This window comes from Halictus rubicundus, chromosome 18, assembly GCF_050948215.1.
Source record: "Halictus rubicundus isolate RS-2024b chromosome 18, iyHalRubi1_principal, whole genome shotgun sequence".
NCBI lineage: Eukaryota > Metazoa > Arthropoda > Insecta > Hymenoptera > Halictidae > Halictus > Halictus rubicundus.
The window spans coordinates 8,778,954-8,798,894 of record NC_135166.1 but is presented as its reverse complement, the minus strand read 5'-3'; the positions used below and the strand labels follow the sequence as shown (position 1 = coordinate 8,798,894).

Genomic DNA, 19,941 nt, shown 5'->3' with positions numbered 1-19,941 from the left:
ATATGAAAATATCCTTCGAAGCCATTTAAATTCTATATTTTAAAATCCTGATAAAGTGTATGGCATAGTACACAGATTGTTACTCGAGGTAATCAAATTAAACGGAACTCCCTGTATTTTAAATTTGCGAAAATTTTTTAAGTCTTTTAAGCTTCTATTTACCCTTTAATTGTCATCGCTTTACCTAGTTAAACAAATGCTTGGTCATTTTAACCTTAAAGTGGAATAATATTTCTGTCGGAATCATAATTCTTTACAACATGTAGAAATTGATCATCTGTTACATTCAAATTCATTAATTATTTAAATATCAGGACAAAACTTTTAAGTACCGTGGTCGTTCCGCAACATTGATTTAACTTCTTTAATAGAATTTTGAAAGTTAGCCGAAGAAAAAACCTGCGCATGGAACTTCGATGTTACGCTTGTACAAGAAAGAAAAATTGAAAAAGTAATTACGACGTACGAACAATGAACTGTAAACATAACACACCAACAACGGACAGGTAATCTCATTAGAATTTATCGCTGTAAAACGAGCGAACACTTTCAAAATACGACTTCTGCGTCTTTTTTTTTCGCTGTTCACGATGTATAGGGTTCGGCCAAGCCTGGTTCTGTCGGTTGTTTGAATTACAGCTTCTTTTACATGCAGAATTCGTTTCGATTTAGCCTGCTAAACTAAGGGTGGATTGACTGTAAATACCGAGGACCTGTCAGTACAATTCAGAGACAAGATTGGTCCTTTGAAGGATACTACTCTGAGCGGGTCCGAGCGGTGAGCGTCTCTTTGTAACGTGCGCAATCGATCTACATTTAAAACGAATGTAATTCATTGGTCTTAGTGCTGAATCTTAATACACAACTATTAACACCGAACAAAAATGGTTTTGCGTCGTGGCCAATCGCATTCCTCCTTGTTCGCGAAGACTAACAAAGCATCTACCTATGAGACATTCAGTTAAAAACTATATTTCCCATGTTTACGCGAAGATACAATCTCAGGATTACGAATAACCTTAAATTCTTGTATTGGAACCACTTTGGTTGATGACCCTTCATGAAAACATTTCAATCTTTAAGGCAGAGCTGCACAACATGCTTATTAGCGGGCAAGGGCGCCCTTCGATGCCCGTGGGCACAGCTACGGGCAAAGCTATGGGCAAGTAACTTACCGGAGTCGGGGTAGGCCGTAACACAGCCGTAGCTGGCCACGTAGCTGTGACAATGCGTGTGACAAATACATACAGCGTTGCCCGCGGAGGCGTGGCTTCGTGCTCGCCGTTCTGGCCAGTGTATGCCCAGGACAAGATAATCGTTGCCCGTACGGGCAGACGCTAAACATCTCTGCCTTAAGGTAACAAAAAATAATAACACGGTCAGCATTTGATAAAATACCGCTTTTTGCTGCCATAACGGCTTCAGTTCTTTTCATCATATTTTCGATACATTTTATGCTTATGGCAATGTGCCAGAGGAATAATCAAAAGGAGTTTGATGTCGCATAACATGGCGAGGATGCCCCAGCTTAGACGAATGTCATCAACATTTGAAAAACCATCTGAAATTCCAATTTGACCACGTCTTTATTAGCCCGCTTTCTTATCTGTCTGTTTGTCTGTTCGGTACAAATTTTGCAACTGATTTTAAACTAACTTCCCGATGAGCTAGAGCCGTGAAACGTTAAACATAGCTCAGAACTGGGTGACAACACACACAAGACTAAAAAGCGGAAAATAATTATTTAAATTAAAAGAATTCTTTAATATACCACGTTTTTAAGACGGACTAAAAAGTAAAAAATAATTCCCCTCTAGGGTCAGATTATACGAGGAACGCTGAGAGTCCATAAACGCTAGATACAAAAACAGGGTTCTTTTTATTTTAATATTATTACTGTTGTCCGCCATTGTATTTGTAGATAGATAATAGTCGGGGTCAAACCCACACGGTTCATTGATTTGGAAATGATACATTTGCTTCAACTGCCCGAATCATTTGAGCACCCACTACGTCCAGACACGAGAAAGAAGTTCGTAATTAAAAGTCCCCTCGCGCGATTCTCTCTCTCTCTCTCTCTTCCTCTCTTGTTGATCCATTTGTTTCCACGAGTCAAGTACAAGTGAGTCTAATCCCATTGGCTGCTCAAAATCACTTCTTGAGTGGCGCATCAACGAGACACAGGAACAGAGTTGTCGTTTATTACGCGTGATTATTCTCTCGTGTTATTGAAAACTCACAAAGACGGGAAACTGTTATGTTCTACATAACAGCGATGGGGTAAGGGACCCAATTACTGTGGGGGTACAAATTACTGTACCTATATTAATTATACTTATTGTTAAAGCATAATTAATATTAGAAAATATATATAACATATTAACTGATTTTAATATTATGCCTTAACAAGATTATGCTTTAACAAGAAGTATAATTAATGTAGGGATAGTAATTGGCAACACCACGGTAGTTGGGTTCCTCACGCTAGGTACAATCAGTTTATTGCGTTCTTGCGCGTTCAGTGGCCATGTTTCTGTTTTGTTACGTATGGAGACGTTTCTCCACGTTCATTCGATTAGAAGTTCTAATCTCTTTTCTGAAAACGAAAAGCGTACAGGTCCATTGTTTCTAGAAGGGATGATTGTGCTCCGGCTGGACGCAACTGGCACGAAGCATGATTCAGTAACAGCACCGTACGATTTCTAATATGGAAATCTTAAAAACATTCCCTTCTGGAATGTTTTGTCAAGATAGTCTCTGATAGGAAATATCCTGGCTAACCCTTCGTTTTACCCTTTAAACAAAGATCCAGCTGCAAACCTTAAACTCACTCGAAACGACAAATACGAGTATGCGACCGTAGAATAAAACAGACACATTTCCCTCTCATTTTTTAGGGTATATAAACCCATTCATTTTCATCCTCTTCGGTTCAGTCGTGAAGCGGTTCAGTAGAGATTCAGAAGTGATTCGGTCGCGGTATAGTAATCGTGCAGTCACGTCGCGTTACACGCGTAAGAGTTAGTTCTAGTGAGATCGGGTAAAAGTCCCTTTCGAATCAAAAGTAACCTTATAGATTCCGGTAGTTGGGTGTATATTCTATTTGGCTTTCAACAATCGCTCTCCGACCCCGCATTGCCAGTGCGTCAACACCGTGCATCATAGGTAATAAATTCTGCAATTATACACTTATTACATTCATTCGCGACACAGACAACTACACATGTAATTATTTCAATTCAGAATATATTTGTCTTGTTTGTTAACACGCGTAATCTACAACCCTTAATTATTGCCTAATATCCTAATCTAATAATTGAACGTTCCCACACGATACAATCTTACCGCTCGGATTGTATCAATTAAGATATATATATATATATATATATATATATATATATATATATATATATATATATAAGTTACGAGGCTTACTAATCTTAAATTCAAATCAACAAAAATTTCAATATTAACTAATAATAGAAACCATATTCAAGGAGTAATAACCCCCTCGCCGGCCTCTCGCGTTGCTCGCAGCCCTGGCTCGTAACAGTTTCTAACGGTTGCGATCTTATTTTCAGGCATCTATTCAACACGAACCAGCGAATAATCAATCTAAGAGAATGAAAAGAAGATCTAATGAAGAAGTTTTAATTTTCAAACGTATGATAAATTTAATCACAGTTTAAATTTACAGTATTTTCGAGGAACGACGATGTGTATTTAGTTTTCAGAATTGTATTCAGTTTCTCACTCGCTATTTCGTGCAGAAACACCTTAGAAAAAGATGAATGATGGATTGTGAAAGTGAAGGCTTCAAGTTTTCGAATGACTCTAGGCCTGTTTTTATACGATCCCTTTTGACGAAATTAGAACAGTTTAAATATCGAGAATTCTTCGACAATTGGAAATTTAGAGTTCACTTTTTGGAACCACGGTATTTCAATACACAAATTTTGACACTATATATAATAGTTTTTCTAAATGCAATGTCAATGGATATACGTGGTATACTTGGGTAGTTTTATTTAATTTGAATAATGCTCCGAGCAGACTGCGGATCTTTACGCAAAATAAAGATCTTCTGTGTCAATCACTAGTAATACGAAACACATAAAAATGCATTTCTTCGTCCAAAATAATGATAGTCTTGGATTTTTCTAATATTTTTAATCGTTTGTAGTTCGTCTACTCATTTTTGTTATCACCGCATCAAAATCCGCAATGTAGTTATAATAGACAACGGATCATTATGCATAAATAAAAATTTTCTGCCCGAACTGCAACAAACTGAAGTAAAATAATTTTCTTCCTTGACGTGTTTAATAGGTTGAAAATAATATAAGAGTATATCTAAATTCTTCTAATGTTTTTACTGTTTTAAATTACACCTACTCATTTCTGTCATAAATGCATAAAATCTGCTGTCTAGTTATAAATGACTTTTGACGTTTAATTGACAATTATTCGTAGTACGATAGCAACGATATTTAAAGAACATCCAGTGCGAAAATATCACCTACTGACAACATTTTATTCGTCATCGCAGAGGAAGCCAGAATACCGATTTCGGATTGTATTTCATTAGGATATCAAATAAATTGTGTTCTACTTTTAGGTTGCAGTCCTCGCATATAATTAAATTCTGCTGGAAACTCCTTTAAATATTTGCTTCGAAGCCGGACCTAGATTTTCGGACACAGCAGCCTGCATTTACGTTCCTATCCTGTCAACTCTATTATCAAAGTTTCCCTCTACACAGAACAAACATCCGCGTCCAACTCAGTTTATACTTGTAAAGATTTCTTTGCGACGCGAGACTCGACATTTTTACGGGAAGGAAACGCATTGTTGCATCTGCTGACCAACATCGTTCCATATGTACCTACTTACAACAACTTGATCGTGTGGATACAATCTCGATCAAGTTGTACTACATTTTAAGACAGATAACAATTATCTTTAATTGTTATTTTAGAGCCGTATTCATTCTAAAAACAACAATATTAGTTTCCTTTTAATCCTTTCACTCCCATGTGTCCCACATAGTGAGTACACCTAAAAATAGATTTTTAGGCTTCTTTACAACCGTATCCATTAAAATAAGTACGTCTTCCTTTTTAAATCGAGAAAAAATAAATTGGAAGTCAAAGGGTTAACATCTCTTTTCTATCTACATTACAGATTCTCGAATTTTCCCAACATGATAAAATATAACTATCTAAATTTTCTAATTCAGAATGCTCTTTTATAATAAATACATTTGTCTGCATATTAGTAAGCTGTATATTTTCATATTATTTATTTATTATATTATGTTATATTTGTATTACATAATTATATAAATTATACTATTTGTAAACGTGAAAAAAAGAGTTCGATACGCTAGGTTTTTATTTCAAAATTAATTGTTTGAACATAAACACTTGCATTTGCGCAAGTGACTATAATAATTTGATCACCGACCGTAAATATTGCATGGTAAATGTAAATATTAAAAAGTTCGCTGAGCTATGCATGCGTGCGTTATGTTCTCATTTCAGATGTTACTACGCTACCATTAATTACAAAAATACGTAAAATAAAAACACGCACTAGTGCTAATTAATATAGAGTGGTAGATCGAGGAACAGATGAAAACGAATAATTTTTTTAACAAAAATAAATAAAACGTACCCGAATAACAATTTTCCTTTGGGATTTCATTTCCCAGGAAATCAAATATGAAAATTTATTGGACACGTATGCTACCCGATACGAGCAGCTAATGCGTCCGACTATTGCTCGTTACTTCCACTTGCGATAGAGATTAATGATGTTATAGCAATTTATTTTCCATCGATCATAGTACAGACGTATTATCAGTCGATGTGGAATTAGTCTGAAAAAGTAATAATCATCTGTAAACATTAACACCAGCGAATAAAAAGTCAATGATGGACAAACAGACGACTTGAGTAGCGTTTGAACGTCCGCGCATGAAACGAATGCTCGTTCTACATTTCCTTGAACATGGCAACTCGCGTGCCAAGATTTTTCCTTTATAGAAAAGAAAATACAAAGTTGATCATCCTAAATTCAAAAGAAAAATAATAGCGAATACAGACTTTCGGAGATAGCAATGAAAAATTGAAAACAAAAGCCATGAAAAATCTGCATAAATGGAAATACGCGAACTAGTGAGTGATTGCGTGCTTTAGAAGCTAACAATCGAGAAGACGAATCCATTTCATTTTCACGTTCCCGTTTTCATAGTTCATTCTATGAAACTGTTTTAATACAATTTATAATTTCTGTTCTTTCTATCCTGCCTACAATTTTGTTACAAAAATGTTTCCGCTGTGTGCCTGCCAGAAAATCCCTTGCATTTTACAAATTAGCAAGTACTATTTTGACAATAGCCTAAATAAAAAGGAAATTTTTATTTAGTCTACACCTTCATTTACTTGAATGCTTGAACATTGGTTCACAGAAGAATAGAATTTTATTTCGTCCTAAAAGAAAGACATAAAATTCATATACAGTAAAGTTTGTTTAAAATGTTCGTCTAACTCGCCATCATACGGCAAGTGCATTGAATGTTAACACATTACCTACTGAAAGCCTATTAATGAGCTTACATATACATATACAGAGGATCCAAAAAGTGTTTAAACTTTAAATAAAAGTGTTTAAAAGTGTAATTTCGTAAAAAGAAATAGTACAATTATAATGCTGGACTCATTTTATGGTGTCACTCGTGGTGTAATTTATATGTACTACTATAAAGTTGGCGGCACAGCTTTCATTAAAAGCTCGATAAAGCGACTAAAAAAAAAATCGGACTCCACTTTTTTAAAGTGTCGTTGTAAAGAGCAAGCTTCAATCTTCTATGACTTCAGCCACAAAACAAATTAGGCCAAAATGAGGTTAAAAAATATGCGTTGAAACAATAAAGTGTAACATTATCGAGTATCGTGGAAAATGTTGAACATTGGCGTAGGACTATCAGAAAATTGCTGGTCACTAATCTGTTGAAGCGAGATCCACGTTTTTGGCGAGACGAATTTGAAAAGCTCTGCTCGCGACGCGCCACGCGTCGCGTAGCAATTGATCATCGACCGTTCGCAGGAATATGAATGTCCGAGGCGTGTAATTAGAACTGTTCCCCGAATCATCTCGGCCGCCTTCGACCGGGCATCTGATCAGAAAATCGATCGCCGAAAATGGTGGACGAGAGGGGTCAGTGGAATCGGTCTCGATCGATGCTGGAACTAAATTTACAGCGCGATCCCGCGACGTCGGCGTCGCGCGCGAGTCCGGACTAACGCGGATTTTATGCAACTATATACGAAGCAGTAAAACGGGGGTGGCGATTAAAGAGATCGAGTGGCGCGATAAGATTTCGATCACCACTCTCGAGTTCTATCACGCGTACAATGGACGAGCATTTCTTTTTGCCGTGTACCCGCAGAACGACCTGTTCTAAAACGAAAAATCGTGACACGGTTTTTCTTTTTTTCGAGCCCGGAGAAAACCGAGTTCCGTGCGTGCACGAAGACAACGATAGGGAAAGTCCTCCGCCTTGTGTTTCACGCGCGGAAAATCGAACTCCGCGCACGCTATTATTTAACGTCCTAACACGATATTCGGTGCTGCGTACTGGAGATTAGTCCACTTTCTGTTTACGGGCGTCAGAAAATATTTCTCTCTAATTACGCTGTAACACGACGCGTTCGTTTAAAGTGCGGAATGAAACGCGATTCGTTGAAGTGCGAACTCGCACACGAGCCAAACGGTATCCGAAGATCTACGATGTAGCTGTTTCCTGAAGAGCGCGTGAGGATTAATAAAATATCGTAACGGCGGGACGCCGTGTGATGGCTGCGGACGTGTTAATTAAGCAGGAATGACGTTCCGTTTTACCGCGGGAGACGCGAAGAACGAGTGGAGAATTAGTAAATAACAAGAAACGACTGTTGATAGATTAAAAAATCAGGTGAAACGGACGATCGAGAACGGATGAATCATTTAATATGTTGAAATTCTATTTTAATTGAATGAAAAAAAGCTGTTTAATTACCTCGGAGCACTTGTGCCAGAAGGCGAACTATTTAAGAATAAGAAACAGCACACTATCTTCAGAACTATTTAATCATTTCAGAGCAATTATATCAGAAGAATACAATTTTAAGAACAAGAAAGAGCACACGATGTCCAACACTATTAAATAATAGAGGAACTATTCCATTATTTCAGAGCAATTATATCAGAAAAAAAAACAATTCTAAGAACAAGAAAAATCAAATCATTTCCAAAACTATTAAATGATACAAGAACGATTAAATTGTTTCAGAGCAGTTACACCAAAGAAAAACGAATTTGACGAATGTGAGACAGCACGTCGCTCACAGCACTTCAAAGTAAAAAAGGTAAAGTACAATGGCACAGTAAAAGTAAAGGAGGAATTTCGTTGGAATCAAATACTGAAGTCGACATTGTACGAGGAATCGGTGCATTGTTGCTTCGAATATACAACTTTAAGCAGAAACACGCGATTGAATAAAATATACATATAAAAGTCGGAATACACGAGGGACAGAGCGAAGGGAAGAAATTTCACGAAAACTACAAATGTAAACGGAAAAACTGCGGAAAAACTGCGGAAAAACTGCGGAATGCATGATGTTTCAGTAGCTCGGAAAAAGAAGCAGCGAAACGTGCCAGTGAAGGTAGTACGGGGTACGTATCAAAACAAGAAGGGAATCTCAGTGAAATCAGATACAGACCCCAAGAACAAGGAACGGTATAGATACAAGTATCAGGGGATGCATGCACCCGTTAAAAAGAGGAACAAAAAGCCTAGCCCGGCTGACCAGGTACGAAACACGTACACGTACCTCGTAATTCTATACTCTATAAATATTCCATATATACCCTGTCGCCCCGCAGATTGGTATGAACATTGATGTTAGAATAAGATTAATACCATCTCAATGAAGTTAGTATCAAACAGTTTAGTTTCCAATGTTCCTGCCCCGTTCCTCGCCAGTTCGCTTTTAACTGCCGCTAATTTCGTTTTTAATCGATTCTGATATTTACATCTGTGAAAATGGACACTGAGAAGAGCAACAACACCCTATGACAAAGCACGTTCGAGGAATTTAATGTCTTTATTAGCCTCCGGATCTACTTATTTCAGTTTATCAATTAGGAGCTTACATGCTGCATTTTTAAAATTCTTATCCGTACAGGTTGCGGATTTCATAGGAAATGGTTTTAATACAGACACACCAAGAGATGTTACTTAATGTGCCATGGAGTCGGGTGATTTTACAGCGTCGTTCACTATCTCCGAAAAAATCAGCGAAGCAAAAGCATAATAACACGAAAACTGCCGCAGTGATGAATGGAGCAATAAAGTCGCGGAAGTTGGCGAATTAGTAAACAGGAAGGAACAAGTTGGCAGCATGCCTAAGCGCGAACGAGCTCACCGGTGTGAAACTGAAGATTAGGATGTAGCCGAGGATAAAAGCATTCGGCTATACCAAATTCGTACGGAGATAAGGAATCCATACCGTTCGACTACGGGCCACTCGGGGACACGGAAGAATCGTAAAAACGTATCAATGATCGCGGCGTGTACATATGTATGTATCTGCAATCGCTTCGCGGCAACGACGAATCAAGGGCCGTTAAAAGCGATAGCACCCGGACGCGCACTGATTAACCACATGAGAGCTGAGTCACTGAAAGAATAAAGCCTGACCGAGAGACACTCCAACGCAAACGGAACGCCGCAGAATCCGGCAATTAACACAGTCTGAATTCAGCATGAATTCGTATTGCGTCCGCAGCCGGTCGTCTTATCTGCCGCCTTTATTTCTCTACTTAGGGTGAATTTTACAGCCCCCGTGCCACCGTTCCATAGCGAACAGTCAGCGGTCAGTTTACGATCGTCGTATTGAGATTCTAGCCGACTCGGCTCCGGGTAGCCGAAACGACAAAGGTCTGAAACGACTTGACACATTTGGTCGCGTAGTCTCGTAAAGTTTGCCAGCTGCTCTTCGAACTTCACGATTACACCGGACAATAAACCCTAACTGTGCTGTTGCCGCGCCACTGCCAGTTTGCGGACTGTTCCGCGGCGTGTCCTGCCTTTTCGCGAATATAGAATGACGACTAGGATTTCACGCGAAGCAGTCCGGCGCGAGAATAGTTTAAAGGACAATCGAAGCGGAGGCGCGTCGACGAAAGGAGGTGAGAAACGATTCTGATCTTCTACGATCGATCAATTTCGGAAAGGGATGTCCAGCTAATCGGACGGTTGCTCGATTTTGTTTTTACCTGGTGACGGATCGTTCAACGCGGCTGTCCATGTCACGATACAGGAAACCGAGATCGCGAGAACTGGGAGCATATTGCTACGTGGACGACGCGGCTACGTCAACTGGCTGGCGAACCTCGGTCGTCGCGACGCTTTGCCGCCAACGGAGCGACGCCTGCGCCGTTCCGTTACTGCTCGGAAAGAAAATATCGGGGAAATATCTGTTTACAATTGTCCCGGCGACGTGGCACGCGGGCACAAGTGCCTTTTCGCGCGGCCAAAGGCACAGAGAGACATAAAGACACCCGGGAAAGAAAGGGCCCAGCGACCGCCCGCGCCGGTTACTTTCATGTTAATCGAATCACGCTGTAATTACTTTAACGATTTTCCTTTCTATCTCCTCCTTCGACCGCCCGCACACACACACACACACACACACACACACACACACACACACACGCTCATATATGGGGCCTGGCTCATCCGGACGAAGTCTTAAAAGCCGATTAATCGCGTCGGAGGCCTAGCAACCGACTACCTGGGAATAAATAAAGCGAGAAAAAGGGGTTTGTCTAATTGAATGCCGCGGGATTCGCGAAACCCGCGCAGCGATCTGTAAATGGACGAGCGCCGATGATGGAACAGCTCCACCGACCGTGCAATGATATTTCGACGAACGTGAAGCTTTCGGTGGAAAGATTTACTGTTACGGCGCAGATACGCGAACTTTAGAAATTTCGACACCGCGAGCTTTATGACACCGACCACTGGAACACGGTATTTTTGAGGCAGCCCCGGCCAAGTGATATTTTCTCCTGTCGTCGAATTAACCCTCCGGTCCACCGGTCCACTGAATTCCTGTCGTTGCTGGATGAATAGGGTACGAGAGATCCAGTTTTTCGCCTATGCGTCTATCGATACGTGCAGATTCTTTTACTTATTAGTAGACTGCGGATTTTATGCATTTATGGCAAAAATAGGCCGGTGTAATATCAAACTATACATCAATACATTTCATATAACTTAATAAAATCATTAAAGGGAAGCATAAATTTCCTATTGGATCCCATGTCTTGCAATTAATGCAAACGACTTTTATTTTGCACAGTGATCGGCAGTCTACTACGATTTCAATGACCTTGAAATATGTTATCAAGGTCATCATTCTGAACAATTTTTTCGCACCGTTGAAAAACGAATAAACGTTTTAAAACTTGGAACGAATGGCTTGAGGTTTTTTTGAGTTTTCAGAAGGATTGGTTTACTGGTTCATTTGTGTAAGTAATTTTCCACGATTTTTAAGTTTTTCATTTGTGCCTGTAATGATAGTTTAGACAGTGCCTTTTTTAGGCAGGTTTCCGATAATTAATCTGCGGGAAAATGTTGCAAACAAAAGTTACGTGGTATTTATACATCTGCGAACTTGAATATATAAAATTTCGAAAAAAATTGTTTTTTAACAAAAAATCAAGGGCCCTCTGATTTTTTAAATGTATGATATTATGGCATTGAATCTCTAGAATAGTTTTTACTTGTTTTTCGGGCCAAATATTCCAGTGTTCTCCGGATCATTCAATTATGAATTTTTTGAAACCTATTTTTGGAGGTGCTTCTTGTAGATACGTTAGTCTTTCTGTTGCTCCTAATATAAGTAGTTAAAGTAAAAGTAATTAAATAGCCATATTCACAGTCTAGGTCAAAATAGACCCAGGCTCCACCTTCGGAGGATTACCACGTTCGTTACCTGCATTTGTGTCGTTCCTTACCTTCATTGTCAACATATTTGTATTAGTGTTATAATAAGAAAATGATTTATTAGATCTTACATAAATATCGTGATTTTATAAACATATTGCGAATGCCAAGATACCAAACTCGTGCACATTGTTGGGATCCTAGAAGTTAATTCATTAACTTACTAAAGCGTATCACTTCGTATCACAAGGATGAAGTTTATTCAATCTAATTTGATTGGTCTTTTAATAACTATATATGATTAAAGCAAGCTTCTTTCATCGAATTTTGTTGATTTAAAACTCCACTGTAATTTGATATAACGATATTACCTTGAAGTGTTATCAAAATGTTATCAAGACCGAATTGAATCAATTTTGTTTGTATATACGAACACTTTTATGGTTTAAATAATTAATTGCTGGTTTTGGATCGTCATGGTTTTTGGATAATTAACCACTGGTACGCATAGTATCTCATCGGTTTAAATTTCAATTTTGCCGGCGTGTTCGACAAATACAAATAAAGTATTATGTAACAGAAAGGTAACGTTACAGGCAATTATAACAAAACTTCAAAATTATAAAACATTTATATTGTCATTTCGGAGCGTCGTCTGTGTTTATCGAAAGAAATTAGATATCAAACTTCTATTAAAAATAGACCAAATTCCATCGTGATTTCGTCTAATTTCTCAAACTATAAATTAGTATAATACCACAATAGCGACTTTGCTTAACCGTGTTAAATCTTCAGCTTCTTCCACCAGTTACGAGATTTTAGATTTTATCAATTTCGGATATTTCAGAAGTTTCGAAAGTTGTTGGAGGCTTCAGATGAAATTGCCGAAAGCGTAGCGAGCTTGTAGTGCTGCGACGCGAAGTGCGTGATGCGACAGATAATATTTCATATTTCGCGAGTTGCTACCCTCGCGAAATCAATAATTCACAAAAGCATACTTCTATCGTGGGAGTAGTCATTATCTTACTAAATTGAAATCACAGTCTTCATTGCCTCGAAAGTTTCGTGAAACTCTTCTATAACTTTTATACATTTCGTGTCGTTGAAAAATAGTTGACGAATTTATAACGAAATAATCAAACTCTCTTAATTAAACTTATAATTATATTAACCAGCACCACTAATCCAGCTTTACTGCAATACTTCCATTAATTTTTATTTCAAAAAGATATTCAGAAACATGTTATTGATTTGACATTAAAAATTTGACTTTAACAAATTAAATTTATGTTTACTATGTAAATATAATCAATGTCTTACACTCGGTTGCTTAAAGTGTCAATGAGACTGCCTGCGCACATTTTTCAATAATTTCTATCTTTCAATGTAAAACCGATACAATCGTATTAGAAAATTATAATCATGGGAGCCAGAGTCGGGAACAGTTTTCTACGGTTATTCTGGCAGAAGGCAACTTAACAACTTATTATAATCAGCTTTCAGCCATTACTTTCACGTAGACGCGTGGCCGAAGTTCGATCTTCCAAGGAAGCCGACCACACTCCACGAGAAAACGTAAAATTCCAAAGTTATAAATCCTCCGTCGCTTATCCAACCCTGCATACAAAACGAAATTTTCATTTAATTTGTTTCCCATCCGTTGTTTCGTTCGGCGCATTAATCACCGATGAGGGAAAAACTGCAGGAGTGTCGGTTCAAGTTTCCCTGTGGCCGAACTCATTTTTATTCCCGGCGAACTTCGGGTATTCCTTACGCAATAACCAATGGAAATTGCCCGGTGCATAGAAAAGTTTAATCCTACTTACGGAATACCTCGCGAGCGGCCATTCCGCTGTGCTTAACCGGTTGTAAAGAGCCTCGAGTCATCGAACGAGCCGCGCCGGTTGTAACGAATCAGTTTTCTTCCCAGGAATGAGCACGCTTTTCTCGCGTTGCAGTTCGCGCGGTGGGCGAGTCACGTTGAAATCACCGACACAAGTCTCACGGATATCGTTTCGATCGACAACGATTAGAGTCCACGAATTCGAACGTGTACCGAAGGACGTATCCCTAAACGGAATCCGTAAATTTGTGACTAAAGTATCCCTGTTCTTAATACACGCGATTATGCATTTCATTTCTCGTGTACACGGATACAGAAACCAGTGTATTTCTGTATACGAATCCGTTCCAGTCTTCTTCATTCTCCATTTACCCATTTAAAAATTGTTCGGTTTATTTGGATCATATGGCACTACGAAAATTTAATAAAATAAAATATACTCTTCAAGAAAACGAAAAGATGACAAATTTTGAATAACTAGAATCCGTACAATTTTTCAGGTTGTCAAATATTTATAGAACTACAAAGATACAATAAAAAAAGCTAAATCACCTAATTCAAATTTGTAAGGGTTTATAACGATTGATAATTTTTGTTGTTCTTACAAAAATATCATAACAAAAATTAATCTAAAATTAAGTAGCTGTTTATTTTCGTCTAACAATGTTATTATTATTATTATTATTATTATTATTAATATTAGTTTATTTGAATTTGCAGGTAGTACATTTAATGAGATCGCTCCCATCTCTTTTCCTTTCTGATTGTGAGATAGGAAGCTGGAAAAATATCCAACTTTATTAAAAATGAAAACTCGTCTTGAACCGCAATTAGTATCACACATGGAAATCAGATTGGACAGGCAGCGGGAAGGGACATTAATAATTTTTGAACGAAATTACTGTATATTTTCATCTTGCATCTTCCCGAACAATCGCCTCATAAATTTCCACCTGTTGCCGAACACCGCGCGGATTTCGTAAATAATAATTATTTACGGTAAAAAAAAAAAGAAATTTGCGAGGACATCAGACGGGAGCAGCAACTCGAGAGAAGGATGGGAAGCGGAATGTGGGTGATGAGGTCACTACAAAAGTGCTTAGGGTACAGATGCGCGCCCATGGGAATGGGTATTTGCGATTGGCGAAATGTGCTTACTCCTGCTGAAGTCGCCAAAAATTTCGACACATCGAGGACGATTTCATGGTGTCGTTTCTAGCAACCGCGCCGCATTCTTTTGTTGTTTCATCTGGCTCGAATCGCGACATTAGCAGCGAGAGGTGCTTCGCGAACGTATAAACGGACCAGGTGTTAGGAACACCTCTGATTACGCTCGCGTGCGTTGCGCTTTGTGACGGATCTAGGCGTGGGCTTTCTAAAAACAATTTAAATTAAAATTTTAAGAAAAAAATAAGTTGTACAACAATTTTTGGTACTTTAGTTAATTTAGGTTAATTTGATAGGCTCCCACACAATGTTAGCCCAGGACCCCAAAATTAACGGTCCGCCGCTGGTTACTCCTCCCATATCCGAACTAATAGAGCGACAAAAGTGTTCGGATAACAGAACGATCAATTTCGTGATATAAAAGGGTATAGCCAGATAAGATGGTCAAAAGCGCCCTCAAACCAAATTGATTTTTGTTCACATCGGTAGGTCCCACAAAGAAAACTCTGTGTGGCAGTTTCAAGTCGACACCCCTACCACAAAAGTAGGCTGAACACGGTTTCAATGAATTCTGCTCTACCAACAAATTATGAAAAAATTCATGGACATTCTATCTAACAGCATACTCGACTATGAATCTTTTCCAAATTTTTTATTGTAAAATCGATTTTTAAAAAATTTCAGATACTTAAAATTGCCAATTTTATGTTGAACTTATCAGATGACAACGCATATATTATTATGATAGTTACGTCTTATTGTGATTATTATTGACTATTTTTTCAGATTCTTCGGATTAGGCAAGCACGTTTAAAAAAATAATTGAAAATCTACAAAAATATGCATATTTTTCATCGAAGTTTTAAAGGTATCAGTTTTATAAAAATTGTCTAGTAAGTCATTGTTGAACGTGTTGTTCTCTGTTTTTTCAGACTTTTTTATAAAGCGAATCGTAGGTAATAAAATACAAAATCGATTTTTCTTTGCTTTTCTGTAGGTATATTATGCAATATTGAACACTTCTATATTCGGAGAAACAATTAAATAGTTAAAAATTCAATCAAAATTCAGAGAATTTTGGAACATGTGTTCAATTCGAATATACAAACGCAGTATACGTAGGAAGTACAATTGATTGGTCATGATCAGACCAAATTCGCCAGATGAGGGGTGGGAGCACGAATCGAGGGGAAAAAGTTACCCTCCCTCTGGCAGTACCGGAGTGTACACGACAGAGACGAAACGCATCACGTGACCAGGTCGTGGCGGAAGCATGAGTGAATAGCGCGGTAGAAGGAGAAATTAAAGGGGGGGGGGACAAGTCTTGATCTGGCGACTCTGGATCAGACGTGCCATCCGATTCCAATCTAATGGCACGCGTATTCGCTGCATCTTTAAGCTCGATTTTCTCGAAAACGAAGGGTCAATCGAAAAAATGTTATTCCTCTTTTTCGACTTATTTTTGCATGTAGAATCACCACCCGGCCGGTTGTACCACGATTTCGGTACATCCTGTATTCATTGTATACAAGCATTCGTGTGAGCCTCACATTAGGGTATTCGAATAATGGGAGTTTGGATATGGGAGGGTCTACTGTGCATAAGATATAAAATGTTCAGACACACATTCCCGACGAAATGGGGACGAAATTGACGGCATAGAGAATCATGGTAGCAATCATTTGCACGACACGCTGCTAAATGCGGACGCACGTTGACATTAAACATGCACCAACAGTCAAATGTTTCAAATTTTTTATTTTACAGCCATTGAAATTGCAAAGGTGACTCAAGTAGAAATTAGCGAATAAATTCCTTCATTCGAGCATCTGTTATTATAGAAATAGCAAAACGTCTTAATATCTAAAAATTAATTAAGTACTCAGTTAAAAACGGTAATGGTATCATAAAATAGTAATTCTGTTTGTCCCCATAAAGCTAGCTATTTTATTGTAATATTCTTCGTGGCAGCACACAAGCTGGCCAATAACAATTTACTTTTTCTGAATTATATTGCCTCCGGGAAACTATTAAATGAAACAAAATTGATATTTTTCTAGCTCCATAAACATTTTCAAAAATTGAAAAACAGTACGAATTTTAGTTATTTGAGATTTTCTACCTATTTCTTTTTCTTTGTGTAGAGTATATTTTACTCCGTCATAGCTTGGTAGTTCTGTATGTGCTAAATAAACAGAGAAAATGTACGGATTTTAATTATTATTTTTTATTTATTTATTCTCCTGTAGGGTGTGTTTTATTTTGTTATGTTTTGGTAGTTCTACGCACGTTAAATAAACTGAAAAATTGTACGGATTTCGATTTTTTCTATTTATTTGTTTCTGTGTGGAGTATATATAACTTTATCGTATTTTTTCATACGTGTATACGGAAGGAACTAACGTTTTTTTAAATAAATATAAATATTTTGTACCACTTGAATTGTATTTCAATGATTTAACAATCTGATACTCATTAGTTAACATTCGAAGAATGTACTTCAATTTTTCTAAACAATAGTAATAATATTATTACTCAAACATTATCGAATTTTTAATGAATGAATTGATTAATAATTAATTGTTATGAAGTACTCTCTAAAATTCACAGTCTTAAACGAGAACAATTTTACAATGAAGTCCCGACATTTTATGAAAATATTCTCCAAAATTACATTATTTGTACTGAGCATAGACCATTGGTAAATTTAAATTTTCCGTAGTGCAAAAATACTTTTTTTGCGTTTTGTCGCTGCAGCCCTGAATCGAAACGTAGAGATCGCACCGTCTCTTGAGTGACTTAAGAGAAGAATCGGAAGCTTAATGCGTTTTCAAGGCAGACGACTCGCTGAATTATGTACCGTAGTGGGAGCAATGGGAATATCTCTCAGGACACGTGACATTACTTTATTTTTTATTTCATGGGTGCCTGCTGGTTCCTCGGCCGAACGAAATATTTGCGTTGAAATAGTGCGGAATCGAGGAAAAGAATAACAGGTATGTTAGTTTTTTATTCATGAGCAACTTTGGAAACATGAGCTTCAGAAGCGACTTTCTACAATCCATTTTGAAAGGGGCGAGATGAAAATTGAATATAAATGATAGGTCTATACGTTTCGATTTGGATAACAATCAAGCTTCGAGAATAAGAGTTACATGATCGTCTGATAAAACAGAAATAACATTTTCTGGATTCAGAACGCTATAATACTACAATATTCGTTTGAATAAAAGCGACATATATTTCTGTAAATATTTTATTCGAATGAAGTTAATGAGTTAGTATGCCCCCTCCAGCATTTCATAAAACTTCAATTTTACGAATCTACCCCCCCCCCGCCATCCCTAATAAAAATTTATCAAAAGGTTATCGATAGTTGAATGATTTTTCCGTGTATTGACGTTCGGATTTTCGTCGATAGCTGAAGAGGACAACGCGAAAGGAAGGGATTGAAATTCTGGTAATTCTTGGACAGTGTCGTCGCGGTCATAAATCCACATTTGATTCGATAAATCCACATTGTCATGGTAAACGCGTGTGTTGCGACGGTGAGACACGAAGCAGCTTTGCGGGGTCCATTGTTACGGAAAACAATTATTTGTTTTCATTACTCTGCATAGTTCACTACGCCTCGATGCACCGGCGATTTTCCATTTTTTTTTTGTTCCCTCTTTTTTCATTCGTTTGCGACACGCATACCGGTACTCCATTCCGTTTCGCCCGACGTAAACTGTTCGGTCGTGCGATTCGAAGGATGCACACGCGAAATAGAAATCGCTCAGCTAAATGTCCCATGAATTCTGTTCTGCTAGAAGCGTTCAGTTCTCGCGGAATAAATAAAAAAACAATATCGTCGCGCTTGTTCTAGACGTTTCAATTACGCAGGGGTTTTCCCGAAACGATTGAGGCTGAGCGCACCTGTACTTTAACCGCGTTATTGGACTCGTTGCGTTGCGGCTCCACTCAACTTTAAACTAAAAACGCTACCATTTCTCATGAGAGACGCAACTGTAGCAGACTGCGGATTTAGATTTTTTAATGTTGAAACGGAATTGCGGAGAGTTGCCAAATGCTCACCTACAATCGGGGTGGGGGGGGGGCAATTAAGTGAACACCCTTTAAAAGCTAATAACTTTTTAAAATTGGATCAAACAACTTGAATTTTTTTCTTTTCAGATGTTAAAAGAATTAGTTTACTAGGTAATGTGTACGCAATTTTTTTAATTGCTATTGCTTGATATGCAGAAGATAAAAGTGTAGGTCACGATTGTTTGATGAAACTTTTCTACAGGAGGCATATTTCAAAATTTCATTATAGGCGCAGATATACAGGGTGTCCCACGTAACTTTTTTCACGATTTTTGAAGTACTTGCGATAATCTGACAAACAAATATTTTCAACAAAAGTTGATCAGGTCAAGGTCACCTTCATTTTTTAAAATGGTACCTTGTATTTTTGACTTAACAGTATTATAGCCCGTATCAAGACGCATTCAACGACCTAGCATACCATGACCTTCGAATGACCTTAAAGGCAGAGAAATGAAAATTTCAACGGGACATGACAGTCTGCTTGAATGGGCGATAATAACGTATTTATTATTAAGACTCGAAATTCAGGAAGCTTGACTAAATCAATACCAACGATTTCGTGAAAAAGTCACATCAAATGTTCGAAATGTGATCCATGTTGTTGTAGACACAATTCCGGACTACGTAGTAAGTTTACATTGGTTGCTCTTACGATATTGTCGTAGCGAAGTTCTTCGCATGCAAGTTCTTCGTCATTTTTTGTTGAAATGTTCATTTCTTTCCCTTCAAGGTCATTCGAAGGTCATGGTATGCTAGGTCGTTGAATGCGTCTTGATACTGGCTATAATACTGTTAAGTTAAAAATACAAAGTGGCATTTAAAAAAATAGAGGTGACCT

The 19,941-nt window shown here is 37.8% G+C and overlaps 1 protein-coding gene across 1 annotated transcript in view; it reads right to left on the bottom strand.

Moving 5' to 3' along the window:
• Positions 1–10,419, bottom strand: part of LOC143362835 (neurotrimin) — a 255,281-nt gene extending 244,862 nt beyond the window's left edge. Inside the window, exon 1 of the mRNA XM_076803314.1 lies at positions 10,327–10,419. Coding sequence (XP_076659429.1) covers positions 10,327–10,399 — 73 coding nt within the window. The 5' untranslated portion in view covers positions 10,400–10,419. The remainder of the gene's footprint in view (positions 1–10,326) is intronic.
• Between the last annotated feature and the right edge of the window lie 9,522 nt (positions 10,420–19,941).